Genomic DNA, 24,161 nt, shown 5'->3' on the forward strand with positions numbered 1-24,161 from the left:
AGTTCCAACAGGGTTTCACCTCATCAGACACATCCCTCACAGAGCCCAGGGAAGAGTTCACACTGCACCATCTGTGAGGATGGGTGCAGCCTGCTCACTCCAGTGAGGAGGTGTGGAACTATAGCTCTGTCTCCTCCCACCTCCCTTTGGTGCAACTGGCACCTCTTGGGACACATGAGTGGGAGGGAAACAGTCCTTGTGCTTGTGAGAGTGTGGGGATTGTGATTCTCCCATGCCTCTGAGTAGGGTGAACCAAGTGGAAGCAGATTGGGATGGGGAAGTTCCTTGTGCTCTTTTCCTTCTTGGCATGCATATGAAAGGGTGGGGAAAATCTAGACTACAACTGGCACTTCACTGCAACCATTAAAACCTTTGACGCAATAATAATTCCAGTGGCTTGCATTGTATGGCTGGGGACTGGAGTATTAATTACTGAGAATGGAGCTTTTGAAGGGATTGCTATCATGAATCCTAGATGGAATTTCCTTTTATGTAGTGATACATATTTATTTTTGTTTGAAATCTGTTCAAACATGGGACATTTCAAAAAGCTCATTTGTATTGCTATCCTCCACACAGTGGTACATTCCTACTACAGTAATAGGAATTTATGAGTGTTAGATAGAAATGACATTCTGTGTATAAATTGGGGTTAAGGAAATAAGTCACTAGATTGTATAATTTATACTGTATATTCTCAGTTCTTCTTTCCATAGAACAACATTTATCTCTTTGAGTAAAACTCTTTGAATTTTTTTTCCCTGGCTTTGGTAAAAGCCAATTTAATAAATAATACTCAGGTGATTCTTCTTATAGTTTGCAGATGGAGTTATCTTGCTTTTGTTAATTGGACAACTTGGGGGGTATTTCCTGAATTTAAGGGAGTTCTTCCTGAACCCAAATTGTGCTACGGAAATGGTAGGTGGTTATTTATTTACTTAAGCCCTGGTCCTGCAAACACCTTCCATGTACTTTCTGCACATGATTAGCCCCATTGTTAGTAGTCTCTGTGATTTCAATGTGTAAAGTTAATCGCCTGAGCAAGCATTTGCAGGATAGCAGCTTTAGACAACACACACGAGTGCTCTAAGCATGTTATAATCTAATTTAAAAAAAAAAGTCCCTGCCCCAAAGTCTGTACTGAAATCTACCATGATCCTACAAAATGAAAGCGATCATTATTTGCATTTGTTAACCAGACAAATGCATTGAATTCCAAGTGCTTTAAATAAACATCTCTGTGCATGGGTTGGAATGCGAATGCAATATTAGTCCAACAGCTTCTTCCATTTAGCCACACAGGCGACAGAGCAAGGGTAGGGGCCACAAAGATTCTCTCACATTGTCCCACAAATGTACCTCAACCCTAACTTGATGGTACCATCGCTAAGGCCCCATGTAGGCAAGGTCACTTTTCTAAAAGTTTCCTCCTATTGCTAGCATCAATTCACCTGACCCTCTGTTAGCAAAGCTGAGAGCCCTGACAGCCTGTCAAATACTGACCCTGTTTTAAAACTCTGCTAATTAGATTTGGGGAAAAAATAAATTTGAATTGAATCAAAATGAAAGTGTTCCATCTTCAGTCGCCCTCTCCCTTTTCTTTCTCCACTATTTTTTTTTGCTCTGATTCCATTAAATTGGAAACAAAACATTTTATTTTCAAATCACTCTAGAAGAAAAAAAGTCAGTAAAACCCATGAAGAAGTTTGAACAAAGCAAACATGTTTTTGGTTTGTTCAAAAAGTTTTGTAGAAAAGAATTCCTATTCTTTTGACCAGCCCTATTAGTTAATGACGTCTAAACGACTTTCTTGTGAGGAACATCGATATCTCAATTTTTCAGAGGTAAATTGCAGAGTAAGACAGTGCCAAAGTTGGTATTAGAATTCAGAACTACTGACTCCCAGTCCTAGCCTCTAACCATTGGACACTGCCCTCAGAGAGGAATCCATTGGGAGTGTGAAGCACTTCGCTGTGATTGTATCTCAAGATCTTTCATTTTAGCAAAGTTAACCCCAGGTACTACTTTCGTTTACTTAGTTTTTTTTCCTGTCTTATATCCTGAGTGATATAAAAATCTAACTATTGTAGCTCAGAGACTTATTTCAATTTAAAACACTTCCCCCAAATCCCTTGTGTACTCTAACTCCCTTGCATTTTAGACATTAATTGGTACAGTAGAACATGACAATGTAACCTTCACTGCAGAACTCCTCTGAGATTTAAAACATGACATTCCTGTTATAAAAGTGGTGGCAATCAGCCATACCGTCAGGATCATTATTGTGTATCGTCTTTCACTCAAGTTGAAAGCTGATAGTTCAAAGCCAGTAGATACAGTCTGTGTATCTTGGGCAGAGGGAATTGGAGTGGATGCTAGTGAGGGGGAAAAACACTGAAAAATAAAGGAAAATCGATATTAGGATATATCTAGAATGTACGTAAACTCAAAAGAAACCAAATGTGGTGGTGGCAGAACCCTGCTCAACATAGGATGGAACTATCCTTTACCTTTAGAGATCTCCTCAGCAGGGCACCAGTGGATGGAGTTATCACTTACCTCCTGCTCATCCTGTGGCATCAGTGGGTGGTGCACTCTCTGATCTCTTGCTTCACTGCCCTCCCTTTGATGTCAGAGGATGGCACTATTCCTTCCCCCCCTTTCCTTTATTATAGGTGGAACTGGAAGGGCCACCTATAGTTAAGGTTGCCTTGATACTTCCCATAAATACCATTATAAGACCTTGTTCTCAGTTGATCATAACTTTGCCAAACTTCAACTATTTGGGCTATACTTTTCCAGGCAAGGTACCCGCCTCAGGCTGAATTTTCCCCCCCAGCTAAAACAGTTCACCTATTTCTGAGAATGAGGTTAGGGGGAACTTTGTTGTTTTACTAAAAACCTTTTCACAACCCATTTGTTGAGAAGTTCTAGCTCCTCCATTCTTTGAAGCAGGAGGTGATTTTTGTGAGGATTTTTGCCATCCCTGTGAAAAACTGCCCACATTTGGCCAAGTTATAAGCCTTTCAGTTGGCACATGGTCAATAGAGAGCTGTTTGAGTTTGGCATCTAAATTCCCTGAAGATTGTCTGCACTGAGCATGCTCCATCCTCTCGCTCCTCCTCTGTGTGACAGGACTGCACATGTACTATCCCCTCAAAGCAACCAAGCATGCTCCAAGCCCTGAGCTGCAAGGCTGCACAAGACTTTCCCTTCAATTGCTTCTCCAGTAGTTGGGGACATTATGGGCTTGGGCACTGGAAGTGAGAGCAGGGAGACTATCTTGTTCTCTCAATGTTCTCAGTTTCTGGGCCTAGGTAGTGTGGAGGAAAAGGAGGAAGAAGCCACAGTGGGAATTAGGGTGACCAGATAGTAAATGTGAAAAAAAAATTCAGGGGGTGTGGGGTATATATATGTGTATATAAGCCAAAGCCCCTAATATTGGGACGTCTGGTCCCTCTAGTGGGAATGCAGAGGGATGAAGAAGGGGAGGGATTCAGGGACCAGAGGATGAGCAGGAGCAGAGGAGGAGGGGAAAAGGGAGCAGGAATTGGGATGAGGGGCGGTTCGTAGATTCCAAGGCCAGAACGGACCATTTTGATCATCTAGTCTGACCTCCTGTATAACACAGGCCATAGAACTTCCCCAAAATAATTCCTAGAGTATATCTTTTAGAACAATGGTTTTCAATCTGTGGTCCATGGACCCCTGGGATTCTGCAGACTAGGTCTAAGATTTCCAAAGGGGTCTGCACCTCCATTCAACATTTTTTAGGGGTCTGGAAATAAAGAAGGTTGAAAACCATGGTTTTAGAAAAAATATCCAATCTTGATTTAAAAATTGTCAACGATGGAGAATCCACCATGACCCTTGGTAAATTGTTCTAATGGTTAATTTCCCTCATTGTTAAACATTTATGTCTTATTTCTGAATTTGTCTAGTTTCAACTTCCAGCCATCAAATTGGGTTTAGATTTAGAATTCCATTATTAAATATTTGTTCCTCATGTAGGTACTTATAGACTGTAATCAAGTCTCCTTTAACCTTCTCTTTGTTGAGCTAAATAGAGCGAGTTCTTTGAGTCTATCACTACGAGACAGATTTTCTGATCCTTTAGTCATTCAACCCTCTCCAATTTATCAACATCCTTCTTAAATTGTTTGCACCAGAATTGGACACAGTATTCCAGCAATGTTCACACCAGTGCCAAATACAGAGGTAAAATAATCTCTCTGCTCAACTTGAGATTCCTCTGTTTATGCATCCCAGGATCACATTAGCTCTTTTGGACACGGTGTCACACTGGGAGCTTATATTCAGCTGATTATCCATCATGGCCCTCAAATCTTTTTCAGAGTCACGCTTCCCAGGATAGAGTCCCACATCATGTAAGCATGGCCTGCATTCTTTCCTCATAGATGTATACATTTACATTTAGCAGTATTAAACACATATTGTTTCCTTGTGACCAGTTTACCAAGCGATCCAGTTTGCTCTGAATGAGTGACCAGTCCTGTTCAATATTTACCACTCCCCCATTTTTGTGTCATCTGCAAACTTTATCAATGATGATTTTATGTTTTCTTCCAGGTTATTGATAAAAATGTTAAATAGCATAGGGCCAAGAACCGATCCATGCAAGCCCACTGGAAACACATCCATCAATGACGATTCCTCATTTACAGTTGCATTTTGAGACCTATTGATTAGCCAGTTTTTAATCCATTTAATGTGTGCCATGTTAATTTTATATCATTCTAGTTTTTTAATCAAAATGTCATGCAATACCAAGTCAAATGCCTTACAGAAGTCTAAGTATACTATGTCAACATCATTACCTTTAACAACCTAACTTGTAACCTCAGCTAAAAAAAGATATCAAGTGAGTTTGATTTAATCTATTTTCCATAAACCCATGTTGATTTGCATTACTTTTACTTTACCCTCCTTTAATTCTTTATTAATTGAGTCCTATATCAGCTGCTCCATTATATTGACTGAGATCCATGTCAGGCTGACAGGCCTATAACTACTAGGGTCATTCTGTTTACCCTTTTTAAAAATTGGCACAACATTCGCTTTCTTCCAGTTTTTTGAAAACTTCCCCAGTGCTCCAAGACTTATTGAAAATCAACATTAATGGTCCAGCGAGCTACTCAGCCAGCTCTTTTAAAATCCTTGGATGGAAGTTATTTGAACCTGCTGATTTAAATTGTCTAACTTTAGTAGCTTCTGTTTAACATCCTCCAGAGAAATTAGTGGAATGGAAAGAGTGTTATCTTCACCATATGAAGAGACTATATCATCTGTTTTCCCCCCAAATACAGACTAGAAATATTTATTGACCACTTCTGCCTTTTCTGCATTGTTATTGATAATTCTACCAGTTCCATCTAGCAATGGACCAATACTATTGTCAGGATTCTTTGTTTCTAATATATTTTAAAAAACCCTTCTAATTGTCCTTAACTCTGCTTGCCATATTTTTTCCTATGTCCCTTTGCTTCTGTTATCATTTTTCTACAATTCCCAACTTCTGATTTATATTCATTACTATCAGATTCCCCATTATTCCATTTGTTTTTATTTACACACACTCTCTCTCTCTCTCTCCCCCTCCTCCCCCCGCCCCTTCTAAACCAAGCCATTGTTTTAACCAGCACAGGCTTGTCCCTTGATTGTGGCTTCTGGGGAATCTAGTAAGATTTTCTTAAATGATTCCCAATTATCATTCACATTTTTCTGATTAAATTCTTCCTTCTAGATGATTGTTTTCAGCTTTGTGAAATTGGCCCCATTAAAGAACCAGCTGTATATGATTGCTTGTACCTAAGCTACCACTAATTTTTAGTTCTGTGATCAGTTCCTCTTTATCTGTTAGGAGAAGGTCTAATAAAGAATTTTCTTATGTAGGCTGCAACACTTTTTTTTTTTTTTAGGAAATTGTCATTTATAATGTTTAGAAATTCCAGGGATGTTTTAGTACTGGCAGCATGCGATCTCCAGCATATGTCACGCAGATTAAAGTCCCTCATGATCATGCAGCTTATTTTCCTACACGTTATAGAGAAGTGCAAAGGAGGTGGTTATCCTGTTCCTAACACTGATTTGGTGGTCTATAGCAGACACCAACTGTTATTCCATCTGTGTGTTTTATCGGTTAGGACATTACTCCGTAAGCATTGAAGATAATTTTCTTCTAAGTTATCAGTGATTCGGAAACAGGTAATGCCACTGTTGACAAACAGTGCCACTCTTCCCTATTTGATCCTTCCTAAATAGGTTATAACCATTGATTTTAACATTCCAGATGTGAGAATCATCTCACCATGTTTCAGTAATGCTAACTAGATCAAATTTGTGCTCATAAATGAACAATTCCAATTCCTCTTCTTTATTACTCAGGCTCCTAACATTAGTGTATAGGCAATTCAATAATTTCTTCTCTTTGTGTCCTTGATGAATTTTGTTTTCAACATCTCAAATTTGTGCTGAGTGCTCATATCTTTCCTCTTTTTACCCTATTAGTTTAGCTCCCTCCTGATTACTGTAGCCAGCCTGTCCCTGAAGTGATTGGTTCCCCTACTACTGAGTTGGAGGACATGCAAACTATATAATCCCCACTCCTCATAGAAAGTGGATCAATATTCCACAAAACCAAAACCCTATAGCACTTACCTAGCCAGCAATTCACCTCCAGAATCTTCTGCCGTTTATCTTCTTTCACTCATGGGACAGGAACGATCTCAGAGATCACTTGGACATTCTTCTTCTTCTTCTTTCTTCAGAACTCCCAAGTTCCCCAAAGTCATCTACTATCTGCAAAATATCCCACAAAGCAGTGTCATTAGTTCCAATAGGCATCATCACCAATAGTCAACTTCAGAAGCCGATCCAGTCTTAGAGTGGTGTCTCATTTCTTGGCTTTAGGAAATCATCACACTGTCCTGTTGTCTGCCTGTCCCTTGTAGAATGTTCTTTTGATTCTTCTGAGTATGAATCTCCAACAAGAATAATCTATCTACCTTGGACAGTTGGAGACCTCTTTGCAAGGAAGTTTGACCATGACCTTCTGCCTCTGGTGGTTACAAACTGCCAGGCTTCCTCTCTGACTTCCTCTCTTTTTGATTCCTTGGTGGCCAGCTCCCTTTCTTCCTTGAACCTGGGGTGTTTCCTGGATTGGGCTGTTTAGGACCTCCTCAGCTTCTCTGATTCTTAGTAGTATCTCTACTTGCCCCTCCAATCCAAGAATCTTTTCTTCCAGCACAGCCACCAGCTTGCATTTCATGCACATGAACTCCCTTCTGTGTTCAGGCAGGAAAGAGGACATATCAGATGATAGAGAGGAAGAGATGGGGACCAAAGACAAGCCAGTGGCATAGGGTAGAAGAGTCTATAACCACTAGCGTAAATTTTTATCCAAGACTTCTCATATTTCCAACTTCCTATCAGGCTGGAAATGCTGAACAGTATTCCAGTGGTTCTGGTTCCATCTAGAAGTGCAGAAAGATTAATGTACTCCCTTTATCCAAGCCAGTTTGCCTATGAGTAGTAAATGTCAGTACTGTGTCTTAAGATTTATATAAAAGATCAGCATTCTACCTTTATGTGGAAGTCTCATGAACTTGCTGTGGGGAACATCTGACCCTCCTCACTCAGTGACTTTATTAAGCAATCATTTTATTTATTAATCCCAGGGTAAACAGTTTGTAGCGCTATATAATCCTTGCATTTTCCTTGTCTGCCATGGGTTTGAAGAAGAATCTAAACCTAGTTTCAAACTCTTAGTCATTGTTATCTGTAAATCACAAAACCAGGTGGAACATAAAGGTATCACTTTAGTTCAGAATAAAATATAGCTCTTGCTCAGCTTATGCATGGTAGGACGTAAGTGTGTGACATGGGGAGATAAAAAAGCACAGCATGCCTGCACTGTACACAGTACCTCCAGTAGCAAGTAGAATGGCTAAGGAAGCAATTTTTTGTTGTTGTTGTTCTTACTTCATTAAAGGAACAGTCTTGTGACAGAACCTAAATAGACAACTTGCCTTTAGTATGTTAAAATCAAGAGGGGAATGGGATCTGGATTTTAACTGGAAATAAATAAAAATCAACAGCTTTGTTGTCATTTTGTAAAGTCGCTTATGAATGAATTCATGCATTTGCAATGCTGTTTTCCTGATGGGAAGAAGCAGTCAGCCAAGAAAGGAAGTACAAAAGAATTGAAAAATACTTGATCCTTAATATCTCAAGTGTGATATCCATGATGATATCATCAATAATATTTAGTATGCATGTAGACCTTTGTATGTTAAACCATTACCCTAATGTTCACATTTACAGCAGCTCAGAAAAATTCAAACCTTTAGGATTTTAAATGAAAAATAGAATACTTTCTGCAAATTTCATTTTATGTTAAAAATTTCCCTATGTTTTATCAAACTTTTAATTTTGGGGGCTTTCATTAATGCAAGATTTTCAGAAAAATTTGAAATGAATTGATCTTTTGCGTCCCTTCTCATATAATTTTTAAAGGAAATTGGGTTTCTATTTTTCTGATTTGGTAATTGATAGAAGTGATCATAAGCTTTCCACTAGAACTAAAGACAGTATGAAAAAAATGTTGGTGCAGCAATGCTAACTCCCATTTCAACTACCAAAGGAATAAAGCATGCACCAGGGCCGTAGCAACAAAGAACGTGGCCCCCTCCGAACGGTGGCCCCCTCCAAACATATGTCTGGGCGGGGCCCCTTACAATGCAGAAACTGGAATGCGGTATTTATTTTGCCACTTTTAGGGGCCCCCTTCCTTGCGGGGGGCCCCCTCCGGTTGGAGGGTACGGAGGGCGCTCGCTACGCCTCTGGCATGCACTATCTATATTTGGCCAGAGTTCACTTTCTGTTTCATTAATCTCTTCTGATCAACAGCTTCACAATGTTAACCTTGCAGTGGCTTTGCTGACAGATGGAGGTCTTCTAGATTTTCCTGTCAATGCTGAAGGTGAGTCATAACATAGTAATTGTTCTGGAAGAGAATGATTCTTGCTCTGGTTCATGAAAAGCTAGGATAATCAGCTAGAGAATCTCCTCCAACATGACAACCGCATATTTCATAACATTTCCTTTGCTACACATCTCCTGTATATATCTCATATTTTAACAATCTGGTCTCCACTAAAGAAAAAGAAGTTCTGTTGTTACAATACCCACTGTTTGGTAAGTTAACACCATTTAAACCAAGAATTAAATGATGTAAGATACATCAGTAGTTGCTGAAATTACCACATAGGAGTAAGTGTGTTGACCTCGTTGCCAAAATCAGGATGTGAATGGATTAGTAGATTTTTAGAGACAGAAGGGACCATTATGATCATCTAGTCCAAGCTCCTAAACCACATAGACCACATTCAATTTCACCCAATCATTCCTGAATCAAGTCCAATAACGTTTGGTTGAACTAGAGCATATATTTTAGAGAGACCTCAAGTCTTTATTTAAAGATGTTAAGTGATGGGCATTTTACCATGTTCCCCAGAAAGCTGTTCCAGTGTTAAAAATGGCATCTTTTCCCAGTTGGGTAGTCCACTCATGAACAAGATTGGGGTACATGTATATATCAGCATATGGAGAGGTCATCTATCTGTACCTACATTGCTGGGTAGAGCCGATCAAAAAATGGAAGGTGTGGGAATTATTAAAATTTTTGGTTATTTTTTTCATTAACATTTTGTTTTGGATGTTTTTTTCCAACCAGCTCTACTCATGGATAGCTGTCATTAATGTCAATGCGAGTGATTTGTGAGCATGCAGAGAAAAATTGGAGCCTTCATGCCCTATATATGGAACTTGGATTTCAGTGAACCGTTCTAGTTAAACTGGGAAAACCAAATCTGTGAAAGCCTCTGGGTGTCCCTTTTCTGTGAGCAGGTTAAAAGCATTGGACATCCATTTCTCTAAATGTGGAGGATTGCCTCAAATAATGTCTACAGTTGATTAATGTGGGAAATATAAACTCCAACATCTGTGTATCATTTATGTACAGCTATGTAGGAGAGATCCTCAGCTGATGAGTGTTGGTGTTTAATGGAACTACACTGTTTACACCAGCTGAAGATCTGGCCTACTGGTTCTACTGCAGGTCTATGTTCCGTACAAAGCCATACATTTACATTACTTTAAGAGGATCAGCAAGCCCGTCTCTCATCGTAGCAGTAGTAGTTTGCATACACATTGATGTATTAACTAGCAAAACCCTTTTTCAAACATGAGCTGAGGTTGCTTAGCAGTACCTCATGTACTTTCAGAATATGGCAGTTAGCAGCTAAAAACTGCAACCTTCAAAAAGCAGGAAATACACGCCCCAGAACAAAATGCAAACACTACAAAGCCAGGAAATGAAGAGTTAAGGCAATGTCTGCTACTAGTCACATTATAATAGAATCACAAAAAATACAGTTATCGAGTCTTATTAAATTATCTGCTCTGCTGTCTGCCAGTGAAGAATTGTTTCTTATTGTATATTACTGATCCTTATTCCAATGTGGTAAAGTAGTAAAGGACCCTTTTTCTTCTCCTAACTCATTTAAGAAATCAAGAAAATCTGATAGCTTTACATTTCCTGTTTTGGTTCTTGCTTTAGTTAGATTGTAATTTGGAGAAATTGAAAGATTATCTTCAATGCTTTGACATTTGCAGTCTCTCTATCTCAAGGATTTCTAATGTTTACCAGCAGGCTTCTTTCTTCCTTGTGTATCCACAGATATCGTGAACAGAGATATGAAGACTACATTGCAGGTTTTGTACTGCTTGTATTCGAAATACAAGACCAAAGAAACATGAAGAGTGAAACCAAGAACTAGATTTTCTTGCTAGCGTACTCTGAGTTTAATTTTCAGTCCCTAGCTGTATGTTTGCCACTTTGCACATGCACACACCCTATATGACACTTGTTGCATTAATATGCTTTGAAAAGTGTGTATGCATGCAAAGTTTCATAGTTATATAACTTGCGCTATCTATAATATAAGTGTGTGCACGTATTCAGGGACCAGTGTTTTCTGCTGTTCCCTGGCTGTGAATTTTGCCACAGAAAGAGAATCCACCCCTTGCTTCATCTAATGCCCCCAAAAGCTGTAAAGACTAGTCAATGTGCTTACCCTAGCCCCTGGCTTCAACCCCTTGCCCTTTTATCAGAGAGGGAGCTGGAAGTCATTTTTAGAACTTTGCACCTGTACTTGCACTGAGGTGGCTGCAGCATCATGATGGAGTTGGAGTCCATGGATAGATTCCATGAGGGCTTGAAGCCCATAGTCTAATAACTCCTGTACTACATTTTCAGGCAGGATGATGAGGATAATAATTTTTAAAAGTGGCTAGTGATATGAAACTTGGCAAGACGTGAAATGTTTGAAAAAATCTGCTTGCTTGCTTGCCTCTTAAAATACATTTACATTGAAGGGATTGAGAACCCTATACAGGCCATCCACTGTACAGTATTGTGGATTTCCCCCGGTCCTCGGCACCTCCTACAAAACCATGAAAGAGCCCCCTTATTTGCCCTTTAATCTAGCACAAGATTGTGGCCTACTGCACCCCTCTTCTCCCTGCAACTCTTGTGCACCTACACATGGCCATCCTGAATACTAGTCTCTGCACTACCTAAGTGCAAGGGGAGAGGCTAACATGACTCCACCTTCCCCCTTACAAGGGTGCATGGGAGGGTGGGTTGGGGTGTGGCTCATTCTATCCTTGTAACACTCAGGGTATATCTACACTACGGGATTAATCCGAATTTACAGAATTCGATTTTTGGCAACAGATTGTATAAAGTCGAATGTATGCGGCCACACTAAGCACATTAATTCGGCGGTGTGCGTCCACTTACTGGGGCTAGCGTCGATTTCCGGAGCGTTGCACTGTGGGTAGCTATCCCATAGTTCCTGCTGTCTCCTCCACCCACTGGAATTCTGGGTTGAGATCCCAAAGCCTGATGGGGCCAAAAACATTGTCGCGGGTGGTTCTGGGTATATCCTCCCCCTCCCTCCGGGAAAGCCACAGCAGACAACCGTTTTGCGCCTTTTTCCTGGGTGAACAGTGCAGACACCATATCGCGGCAAGCATGGAGCCTGCTCAGCTCAAGATAGCAGTCATGAACATTGTAAACACCTCGCGCATTATCGTGCAGTTTATGCTGAACCAGAACCTGAAAAACCAGGTGACAAGGAGTAGGCTACGGCAGCGCGGCGGTGAGAGTGATGAGGACATGGACATGGACTTCTATCAAACCGCGGGCCCTGGCGCTTTGGAGATCATGCTGTTAATGGGACAGGTTATAGCTGTGGAACACCGATTCTGGGCCCGGGAAACAACCACAGACTGGTGGGACCGCATAGTGTTGCAGGTGTGGGATGATTTCCAGTGGCTGCGAAACTTTTGCATGCGTAAGGGCACTTTCATGGAACTTTGTGACTTGCTTTCCCCTGCTCTGAAGCGCCAGAATACCAAGATGAGAGCAGCCCTCACAGTTGAGAAGCGAGTGGCGATAGCCCTGTGGAAGCTTGCAACACCAGACAGCTACCGGTCAGTCGGGAATCAATTTGGAATGGGCAAATCTACTGTGGGGGCTGCTGTGATGCAAGTAGCCAAAGCAATCACTGAGGTGCTGCTACGAAAGGTAGTGACTCTGGGAAATGTGCAGATCATAGTGGATGGCTTTGCTGCAATGGGATTCCCTAACTGTGGTGGGGCAATAGATGGAACCCAAATCCCTATCTTGGCACCGTAGCACCAGGATACCCAGTACATAAACCGCAAGGGGTACTTTTCAATGGTGCTGCAAGCACTGGTGGATCACAAGGGACGTTACACCAACGTCAACGCGGGCTGGCTGGGAAGGGTTCATGACGCTTGCGTCTTCAGGAACACTACTCTGTTTAAACTACTGCAGCAAGGGACTTACTTCCCGGACCAGAAAATAACCGTTGAGGATGTTGAAATGCCTATAGTTATCCTTGGGGACCCAACCTACCCCTTAATGCCATGGCTCATGAAGCCATACACAGGCAGCCTGGACAGGAGTCAGGAGCTGTTCAACTACAGGCTGAGCAAGTGCAGAATGGTGGTAGTATGTGCATTTGGACATTTAAAAGGTCGCTGGCGCACGTTACTGACTCGCTCAGACCTCAGCCAAACCAATATCCCCATTGTTATTGCTGCTTGCTGTGTGCTCCACAATCTCTGTGAGAGTAAGGGGGAGATCTTTATGGCGGGGTGGGAGGCTGAGGCAAATCGCCTGGCTGCTGATTATGCGCAGCCAGACACCAGGGCGATTAGAAGATCACACCAGGAAGCGCTACGCATCAGAGAAGCTTTGAAAACCAGTTTCATGACTGGCCAGGCTATGGTGTGAAAGTTCTGTTTGTTGAAAACCCGCCCCCTTGATTGACTCATTCCCTGTAAGCCAACCACCCTCCCCCCTTCGATCACAGCTTGCTTTCAAAGGAAATAAAGTCACTATCATTTAAAAATCATGTATTCTTTATTAATTGATTATAAACATAGGGAGAGAACTGACAAGGTAGCCAGTGTGGGGTTTGGGAGGAGGATAGGAGGGAAGGAAAAGGCCACTAAAAAAATTCAATATAATGACAGCCTTTTGGTTGGGCTGTCCACTAGGGTGCAGTGGGAGGGTGCACGGAGCCTCTCCCCCCGCGTTCTTACACGTCTGGGTGAGGAGGCTATGGAACATGGGGAAGGGGGAGGGAGGTTATACAGCGGCTGCAGTGGCACTCTGTGATTCTACTGCTGTTCCTGACTCTCCACCAGACGCCAGAGCATGTCCATTTGATCACGCAGCAGCCCCAGCGTTGCAGCCTGCCACCTCTCATCTCGAGTGTCCCTCATGACCTCAAGTTCACTGGCATCTTTCCTGTACTTTGAGACCATGTCCTTCCACTCATTCAAATGACCTCTTTCATTGCGGGTGGATTCCATGATTTCCGAGAACATCTCGTCTCGTGTCCTCTTTTTCCTTTTTTTCTGAGATAGCCTTCGGGATGGAGGAGGGAGGCTTGAAAAATTTGCAGCTGCTGGAGGGAGGGGAAAAAAGGAGAGAAGTTTTTAAAAAGATACATTTTACAGAACAATGCTTATCCTCTTTCACGGTGAACACCACTATTCACATTACATAGCACAAGTGATTTCAGTGCAAGGTCGCATTTTGCATCTTAATATTGAGTGCCTGTGGCTTTGGTGTTAGAGATCACAGACACAGGTCCGGGCAACAGAATTCGGCTTGTATGCGGCCATGGTAAGCCATTGTCTTTCAGCTTCTGTGCCCTCCTTTCCTGCATACCAAGCAGAGCCCATAGAGTGCTGCGGTTTTCCTGTTAACCTGCAGCAGCAGAAAACAAACTAACCCCCCCCCCCATCCAATTCTCTGGGATGATCGCTTTATCCCTCCCCCCACCGTGTGGCTGGTATCAGGGAAGATCTCTGCAGATACCAAACTAACCCCCCTGCCATCAATTATCTGGGATGATCACTTTACCCCTCCCTCCACCGCATAGCTGGTATCAGGGAAGATCCCTGCTAGCCAAACGCGAAAAGCTCAGTGCCATTTTCCCCCCCACACACCGCTTGGTTAACTACAGGGAAGGATTTCTTTTCAGGCACAGGCAAACAGCCCAGTAGGAAGGGCCACCTCTGTCCCCTTAATTAAATTCCTGTATTTCAACCAGGTTACCATGAGCGATATCACTCTCCTGAGGATTACACAGTGAGATAAAGAACGGATGTTGCTTGAATGCCAGCAAACACTGGGACCATACGCTGCCAGGCTTTGTCATGCAATGATACCAGATTACTTGCTATTAGCATGGCGTGGTCAAGTGTCCTACCATGGAGGATGGAATAAGGCTGCACTGCCCAGAAACCTTGTGGAAAGGTTTTTGAAGTACCTCCAGGAGAGCTTCATGGAGATGTCCCTGGAGGATTTCCGCTCCATCCCCAGACACTTGAACAGAGTTTTCCAGTAGCTGTACTGGTCGCAAATGCATCCCAAGTCCTCAGGGCAAATTAATCATTAAAAAACGCTTGCTTTTAAACCATGTTTTATATTTTAAAAGGTAAACTCACCTGAGGTCCCTTCCATGGGGTCATGGTTTTGGATACTGCCTGGGGAGGGTTGGGAGGGTACTTCAGTCAGGCTGAGAAAAAGATCCTGGCTGTTGGGGAGAACAGAGTGCTGTGTGCCCTCCGCAAGCTCGTCCTCGTCCTCCTCTTCCCTGTCCACAGAATCCTCAGGTGTGGCTGAGATTACCCCTGCCTTGGAATCCACGGTCAGAGGTGGGGTAGTGGTGGCAGCCCCCCTAGAATTACATGCAGCTCAGCGTAGAAGCGGCATGTCTGCGGCTCTGACCCGGAGCGACCATTTGCCTCCTTTGTTTTTTGATAGGCTTGTCTGAGCTCCTTAACTTTAACGCAGCACTGATCTGAGTCCCTATTGTGGCCTCTCTCCATCGTGCCCTTGGAGATTTTTTCAAAAGTTTTGGCATTTCATCTTTTGGAACGTAGTTCTGCTAGCACTGAATCCTCTCCCCATATAGCAATCAGATCCAGTACCTCCCGTACGGACCATGCTGGGTGCTCTTTTTCGATTCTTGGACTGCATGGTTACCTGTGCTGATGAGCTCTCTGTGGTCACCTGTGCTCTCCACGCTGGGCAAACAGGAAATAAAATTCAAACGTTCGTGGGGCTTTTCTTGTCTACCTGGCCAGTGCATCCGAGTTCAGATTGCTGTCCAGAGCAGTCACAACGGTGCACTGTGGGATAGCTCCCGGAGGCCAATACCGTTGAATTGCGACCACACTAACCCTAATTTGAAATGGCAATATCGATTTCGGCGCTACTCCCCTCGTCTGGGAGGAGTACAGAAATCGATTTTAAGAGCCCTTTATTTCGAAATGAATGGCTTCGTTGTGTGGACGCGTGCAGGGTTAATTCGATTTAACGCTGCTAAATTCGAATTAAATTCAGTGTAGACCAGGCCTCAGAGTCCAGCACTGACGGGAGTTTATATTGAAACCTTTTTGTAGGTGCCACTTCTGAGTTTGCCTCTGTGGGGCACACAACCTGTATTGGGACTATACAGGATACCTATACTATACGACACCTCCAGCAGCTGCCACTAAGGCAGTGCACCCCCGCAGTCCCCACCCTAATGTTGCTGTGGCTGCAAAAGCACACTCCTCTCCTTTAATTGCCACCCTTGTGTTTAAGTCCTAGGCCCTTTGAGGCTTTCTTCAGCTTCATTTGACCTTAAAGTTATTTTAAATTTGTATTTCGTGTTTATTCGTACGATGTGTAAAGATTTCTAAGATGGGAAAAAGTGAGTTGTTATGATTTTATTTTGGCATCCCTTTTAACCAGTTTAATTTCCTGTAGTCAGTCACTCTGACATTTGATCCCTGACCAGATCCCTCAGTCTGTGTATTAACATGGGAAACCACGGCACTCCAAGTTTCAGTGCTGACATTTAAGAATTTGTTGTGTCTAGTTCTTGATTGTGCAGTCTAAAAGAGATCCTTAGATGGCAATATTGATAAATCTTCAAGTTCTGGCTTTGAAAAGTTATAATTATGCAAAACTACTAAAGGAGAGAGTTCCACAAACTGCCATGAACATCATAATCCCATTTGCATTGACAATAATTATCAAGATACATTTTACAAAGGAAAATCCAATGTCTGGAGCCAACAAGTTACCAAAAAAGAGCATCTTGCTTCAATAGTTAATTAAATCAGCTATTCCAAAAGATTTGTATCTGACATACATTCTTAGGGTTATCTCATGTATGAATCTCTGTAGGTATCTTGTTTTATTCTCCTGATGGGCTCCAAACATCTGATGGGGGAAGACCTTAAAAGTTTGTGTTCTTTATTCACTGGTACTTTTATCAGAACATTACATGAAGATTAGAACACAGATAGATTACTGAGGATAAAGAAATAAAATGTCCATCACAGAGGGATTTAATGACTCTGGGGACTGGTACTATGATATAGGTACAGCCTTTTGCCATTAGGTAATTGGTTAGAATCCAGCCCATGTTGCTAGTGACTGGAAGTCATTACTAGATGATGTATTTTTAGTGGCCTATGTGAAATGAGTTGGTGATCTCAGTCCAGTTCCTAGCTAGGCAGTAGTCTGTATCACACAAATGACCCTTTCCTGCTTTTTGCAGATCCTTTCCTACTTTTAACATCCCTATTTTACAGATGGAAAAAATGAGGCACAGAAAGGTTAGCAAGTTAATGCAGAGACCAAGAATATGACCCATAAGTGCTGGCTCACAATTCCTTCCTCCAGAAACCACACCTTCAAATTTTCCCTTTTCCTTTCTCCAAAACATGTCTGTCCATTAACCATGCCCCCTCCATCACCAGATCAAGAGTGCAATTCCCGCAGCTGATCACATAAAAGCTCTTCAAATGTGTTATTCTGAAATGAATGAAGGATGCTACCTGTCTTGAAAATTGGAGATGGTCCTGATTTTGGAACATTTTGCACTCTTTTCGTAAAAGGGAAGTTCCAATAAAGAATGGAATGGAATGGAAGGTGGGGGTGGAGGGAAGGCAAATATTTAGATTTCATCTCATAGCATTTAAAATCTTGTGGTCTGATCCTCAGCTGGTGTAAATAAATACAGCTCTTTTAAGGACAATGGATCGATTTATGCCAGATAACTATCTAGCTCCTGAATAGGTGGGTGGACTACGCTCTCCTTTTCACCTCAAGTTCTCGTAAGCCCTTTTGTAACGAGTAATCTTTTTATTTTTGCTGTATGTTTTCAAAAGGATGACAACTAATATGCTTGAATCAGTAACTTTAAAATAGAGGCTGAAAATGAATATTTTAATATGTCTTTCACACTTTGAGCCAATTCATAATGTGCATGATGTCTTGGAATACTTTGATAAGCATGTGTCTGATTATAAAAAAACCTATGTCTGATTTGTGAAGCATAGTAATCCATCAGACAGCCACCCACTCCATAATTTCCTATAGAAATATGTACAAGTGCACTACTTATGTATGGGACACAGTCATAGATTTGTCATGGGTTGATTAGTAAATACAGAGTGACAGTGCTAAAGCACATATTCCATCAGCATGGAACTGTGGAAAGAAGAATTATTTATTATTATTCTAAGATGTTATTTGTGCCTGGCACAACCAGTGACAGACTTGTTCCCTTTTTTCTCTTATGATTATCAGTCAATAAAAGAAAAACAAGCCTGCTTGTTCTGTATTAACTGGCAAATCTATCATGACATTTTAAGTATACCATGACATGTCCATATTGGGGCATTCAGTTGCCTTGCCATATAATTAAATACACAAATGAAACTGTCCTGTAATTTTTAAATCCTAGAAATTAAGCATTCCCCGAGGGGAGAATTGGGTGTGCTACTAGAATTCTAATCTATTCTGTTTTCATTACACCATATAAGTAGGCATATAAATTGAATTATGATGGGTTGAAGACTGGTAAGTATTTCTAAGGAGCCAATGGCTCTGAGTGTATCAAATAATTTTAGAAGACAGAAAAAATATTGCATTTTTCTATTAAATATTCAACAGGTGGTCCAAGATGCTGCTAGTAGGGTGAATGCTAAACGATTCACCCCATGCAGGGTGTTATCAGCTTGTTATATTGCCCTCATTTTAAAGATGGGTACACTGAGGCAGAGAAGTGACTTGTAAGTAGCTACACAGTGAGCCACCAGTGAAGACTTGAGCAGTACTGACAGGGTCCTAAGCCTCGCTCCCATCCTTATTCCTTTAGGTTGTACTGTCTCTCAAGCAGATATACTGTCTAGCAGACAGCGGAAGAGAAGAACAGCACTGAGAAGAGAATCTCTGAGGACAGGAATGTTGGCAGCAGGCCCAGTTACTCAATGTGCACTCAGTGCACTTGCACAAGGCCCCATCTTGGGCCAGGAAAGGGGCGGGGCATCATAGGGGGTGAGGGGCAGAGGAGGGCTCATTCTGCCTCGTGTGGCAAAGCCCACAGGCTGGAGCAGGGAACCAGACCAGACCTATGGGACAGGAGCCTGTGGGTGATTGCAGCCAGGCAGGCTCACTTTCCAACACCTCAGGGGCTCCCACCCTGTGGGGCAGGACCTTACTGTCTCCCATCCCCCCAGGGGCAAGGAAGGTGTGCAGAGGCCCAATTTCCATTGTGCATAGGCCCCAAAATTCTTTAATCCGGGCGCTGGCTGGCAGGAGGCCTGTGGAAAGAAGGGCCGATGGAAGGGTGGAGTTACTGTGATGCACTGATGGTAAGCTTAAAGCACAGGATACAGTGGATGTCCAAAAGCATCTAGATTTGTTATAGAATCAAAAGGAAAACAAATAGACATAACTAATTTTAATACAGCAGGCTCTGTAAAACTCATAAGATCGGGATTCCTGGCCCTCTACAAGACAGGAATTCAATCATCTTTCCTAAGAGCTACTTCCTATGGGATTCCTTAATCACTTTTGAACTCCCCAGTGTGGGGCCAAACTGCAATAGGAACCTCTCCCAGCATGCTTTCCAGGTAGCTGGCCCTTTACATTTGGGAGCAACAAGCAGCTGTAGTCCTAAAATGGCCATTATATGTTTGACTGCTGAAGGCGAACACCTCTTTTCCTTCCGGAGGTAAGTATCTTTTTTTTCTCCTTTTCTAATTCTTGAAGAGATGGTTTGTCCCCAGAGTTACCTGCCACCACCTTGTTAACAACTAGGTTTTAAACCTTAGACATCAGTTAATCAAAGTTTCCCCTCCCCCTGAATTCAGAAGAAAGGTACAACTTCATTGCTCTAAGGTCTAACAGCTGTTCTGAGTTTTTCCATGCTTTATTTTTCAAGGAATTTATTTCAGAATTAGAAATAACTGGTGATATTAGTAGGGAGGCTGCAGAAAACAAAGCAGAAGAAAGGCCATGCTACATCATCCCCTCTGTTGATGCAGAGGCTGGTGGATCTCACATATAAGCTCAAATTTCCAGGGGGAACACAAAGGGAGAGAGAGACTAGACTGGGGATTAAAGTGAATCTTAATTCAGGAGCATCACTGAAGGTTAAAACCCAGGGAGCTCTTTTTCAGCCAGCAGGTTGTTGAATCTGAAATTGAAAATAAAAATCTCCTTTTTTCCCCTTTTGAACTTTGGTTTAAAAAACATCAGAACACCTTTTTTTCTATTGATTGTTTTTGTCCACAGCCCAGTGACTGCAGGCTCCAAAACTTGGGTTTTCTCTCACCCCATTAAAACAAGTGTGTCCTGAGCCCCTCAACTTCAGCAACCTAAGCAAAATGGAAGGCTTTAAGGATTTCATCCAGAGACGTTTCTAGGGTGCTTTTCTCAAATTTAAATCTATGAAATCTCACTCACCCAGGTGGAAAAGACCCATAGCCTCTGAAATTATATAAAACAAGGTAAGTATTGAGTAGAGTAGGCCAGAAAATGATTTTTTTCTCAATGGAAAATTTGGAATTTTTGGTGAAAAATTAAAAATAAGAGTGCCTTATGGGTACCCATGCTTCATGCTCTCCTTTGGCTCTATAGGCTGGGATTCCTGATGCACCATGGTCTCCCTCTTGGTGAGGGGTACATCATGGAAAGTCATATGGCTGCAGTGCATTATGGGAGATGAAGTCTGGCACAGGAGCCTGATCCATAGAGAAGAATGGGAACATGAAGCAACTGAACCGCAACTCCTGTGAGGCACTGCAGTGGCATATCAGGAAAAAAAATATTTCCGGTTCTGGGTATTCATTTCTTTGACAAAAAATAAAAATTTTCTGTGGCCACTTTTTGTGAAAACTTTGTTTAGTTACAAACCTTACCTTCCATCAAAAACCTGTTTTGATAGAAAATTTACATGAGCCCTATTCTGTGTCTTCAACATGACTTGTGTGCCATTGCACTCCAATAGATGCAAATGTATTCCTGGTTTTGGATGTCTCAAAGGACTACCTGTTGCCCAAACCATTATGCATTAGCCCAGGCTAACGTCAGGGTTACCAACATGGAATTTTATCTGTCCATGCCCCAACATAGTAGATCTAAGTCATGTCTTTCATATGACATATGGTGGGGATGGGATGGGGTGCTTGTGGATTACATGAGAAAGCGAATAGATTCCACTTTGGTTTTACCTCATGATTCAATGTAATTAATACCTCTGGCCTCAAACATTTTTTCTCTGTATTTGTCAGCTTTTATGATGGACTTCATGTTACTTTAATGGTGGTGAATGTAGCTGGCTGAACACCCCTTGAGACTGAAGCCCCCACTTTGCTACCAGGACACTTACAGCTCAGGTAATGGCAATGTAAACTCCCTTCCTGATGCCATAGAAAATGAATGTACCTCAAACCAGTATTGGAGAATCCAACTATTTATTTACCTACAGGAATAGCCCCAGTAATGGACTAGTTGGAATTGTAAGAAAGCAGTTCTGGCTCAATGCTCCCTTAGTCCTTCAGGTTCTGGTAAGATTGCCGACCGGATGTGTTGTAACAGATCGCTTTGTTGTTGTTGTTATGGAAGGGCTTTGTCTAGGATGCTTTGCCATGAAGCTAGAAGGTCGGAAATTGCTGTTGAAACTCCTTTCAGCGGATCCCCACAGCAGGAATTTTGACTCTGGCCCATCTCTAATTGAGAACCCATGTAAAACACATACCTTGTACTTTCCACAGAGCAGATGGTGCAACAGGCTTTACTGACTACAGTCAGTAAAATAACAGATTGTCTAGAAAAGTTTGTTCACTCTTGGCAGACAATTGAATCTAGAGTGCAGCATGTTGCTTAAGCTTATTATACATTTCAGCAAAAGTGGGCAGCCAGTGAAATTTTTGTCATTGGCTTTACTGAAAGCTCCTTAAACTAAAAGAGAGAGAGATGTTGGAAGTTGATTCATGTTAAATGATTTGGCCACCTGTTGGGTGTATATGTGTGTACCCCCTTTGGAGAAGACTTGTGGTATTGTCAGTAGAAAAGACATTTTTGTATGTTTGGGATTAATTTACTTGCCAGACTTTTTTTTTTTTTAAAGTATACTGGAAACCTCTTACACCTAGTGTGTCATATTTCAAAAGTTTTTAAAACCGTGCTTTGTTTCCAATATTGCGTATGAGAAAACTGAGCTTTTAAATGTATTAAAAGCTGGGTCATGTATATTAATTCTCTGTCACAATAGCAATTTTGATTCTTGGAAGGATAGCTAGGTAAGTGCAAATAAGTCTTTAGCCACGTCTATGCTGGCATGTTTAGCTTTTTTAAAAGCTTTCTGTAAAGATCTACAATGGCAAGAAGCGAGTTGCTGTGCGCAACAAGTTGTATTGATCCCACATAACCTAGGAAGTGTGCTAATACTCTTGAGCACCATCTACTGTCACATTATCTGTTAAGTAACTCTTATGGAGGCACTGGGGAAAGAGAGTGAGCCTGGTAGTTTGGTCTCCCTAATTCTAGGTGAATGCCCTAAGTTCAAGACCCTGCTGCAGTGACTATGTATTTATATATAAAAAGTGGAAAAGCTTCAACAGGAGAGACTGAGAGAGCCCCACGCCAGAATACTCCCTAGTCCAGTAGCTAACCAACTCTCTTGCAATGTAGGTGATTGTAGCCTGCCGGGGCACTCACCACCGCAGTGCCTCCTGCTGATCAGTCTGGGAATTAGCTCATCCATCTCAGGAATGCCCTCCTCTGGCCGGTTCCTCCCCTGCCCTTACCTGCCCCTCTGCAGTCCCTTTATCTCCACCAGTTCAGGCCCTGCTGCATCCCTCCCAGACCACAGTGCCCCACACTCTGGGTCTCCCCTCCCAGGGGAACCCCAACCCCCTATACCCACCTTGCCTCAGTGGCTACTGCCAGTTGTCATCGAGCCCCTTCTCTCAGGGGCAAACTGCAGTCTGAAATGGCCACTCATCACTGGCAAGGGGGTTAGACCTGCTGCCTTTTCTTGCCCTCACTGCCTCCCTGCAGCCCTAGTACCTCCTCAAGCCTTCACTCAGGTGGCGCTGCAAATAGTCAATCAGCCTAGGCTCTGGTTCAGAGCAGGGTGTGAAACAAAGTCTCTCAGTTCCAACCTGCACTCAGGTGGGGCTGCAAACAAATTCAGTTAACTCAGGCTTTCCTTCAGCTAGCCTGAGGGAGGGGGAGACTGCCACCCACCACTTGGGTGACAGGGGGGATGCAGGCCCTCCCACTCAACTGCGTCCTAGCCCAGGGCCCTAAGGGTGGCGGAGGGGTCTGCCACCACGTCAGCGGGTTTCCAAGCCGCAACACGCTGACTCACCCACTGCCAGCCTTGCAGCCAGACAGCGGTCTACTACCCCATGGCCACTTGCACTCTCCCCGCTCAAGGGTACCTGCTGGTCCGGTGAGGTAAGGTGATCGGCAGGGGCCTCAGTTGCCAGCAGAAGCTCTGCCGGGGTTGGGCCAGCCGGTGATCCAGGCCAGTCGTCTGTCTCCTGCGGGGTCGGGTCATCTGGGTGGTCCGGGCCAGTTATCTGCTTCCTGTGGGGTCAGGTCATCCAGGAGTCTGGGTGGTCCGGGCCACTCGTCTGCTTCCCCCGGGGTCAGGTCAGTCCAGGGTCCATGTGGTCTGAGCCAGTCATCTGCACTCTGCGGGCCCGCTGCCACCTCCCAGCACGAGTGCTCAGGGGATGTGTCTGTCCCATCCAGTAGCTGGGCCCCTACTGAGCTTCCAGGTCCCACCTTTATACTTCTGGCCCCACCCCTTGGCTTCTGGGGGCAGAGGTAGGAGGTAAGGCTCCACCCACGAGGGTGTGGAGCCACCCTCTTCCTCTGTGTTTGGGGAGGGTCAGTCCACCTCACTACAGTAACCCATGTTCAAATTCCTTCTCACATAAAGAGCAGGGGGGAACTGAACACTGGTTTCCTAAGACCGTAACCATGGGGCTAAAGATTATAAGGAAGGGCCTTCTCCTCCTCTAGTCATTCTTTACTTCTGTCAAAGTGCCTGAAAGTTTAGACTTGACTTTTTTTGACTTTTCCATTTGCCAAAAAATATTTTGAAAAATCTAAATTTAAAAAATTGTTTTTGGTTCAACCCAAAGTAAAAATTGTTTACAATTTTTTTGGA

General features: G+C 42.8%; 1 protein-coding gene and 1 long non-coding RNA gene across 4 annotated transcripts in view; both read left to right on the top strand.

Annotated features, from left to right (window-relative positions):
- PARVG (parvin gamma) overlaps window positions 1-11,875 on the top strand; it is a 31,023-nt gene extending 19,148 nt beyond the window's left edge. Inside the window, exons 11-13 of one of the 2 annotated variants that reach the window (XM_034783690.1) lie at window positions 817-918; window positions 8,929-9,001; window positions 10,760-11,874. In XM_034783690.1, coding sequence (XP_034639581.1) covers window positions 817-918; window positions 8,929-9,001; window positions 10,760-10,839 — 255 coding nt within the window. In that variant the 3' untranslated portion in view covers window positions 10,840-11,874. Of the gene's footprint in view, window positions 1-816; window positions 919-8,928; window positions 9,002-10,759 lie in introns of both variants that reach the window. The other variant, XM_034783683.1, reaches the window with a different exon arrangement.
- A 4,115-nt stretch (window positions 11,876-15,990) lies between these two features.
- Window positions 15,991-24,161, top strand: part of LOC117883870 — a 34,688-nt gene continuing 26,517 nt past the window's right edge. For both annotated transcript variants that reach the window (XR_004647433.1, XR_004647432.1), the window contains exons 1-2: window positions 15,991-20,484; window positions 21,268-21,372. This is a non-coding gene — a long non-coding RNA (uncharacterized LOC117883870). The remainder of the gene's footprint in view (window positions 20,485-21,267; window positions 21,373-24,161) is intronic.

This window comes from Trachemys scripta, chromosome 1, assembly GCF_013100865.1.
Source record: "Trachemys scripta elegans isolate TJP31775 chromosome 1, CAS_Tse_1.0, whole genome shotgun sequence".
In the NCBI taxonomy this organism is placed as follows: domain Eukaryota; kingdom Metazoa; phylum Chordata; order Testudines; family Emydidae; genus Trachemys; species Trachemys scripta.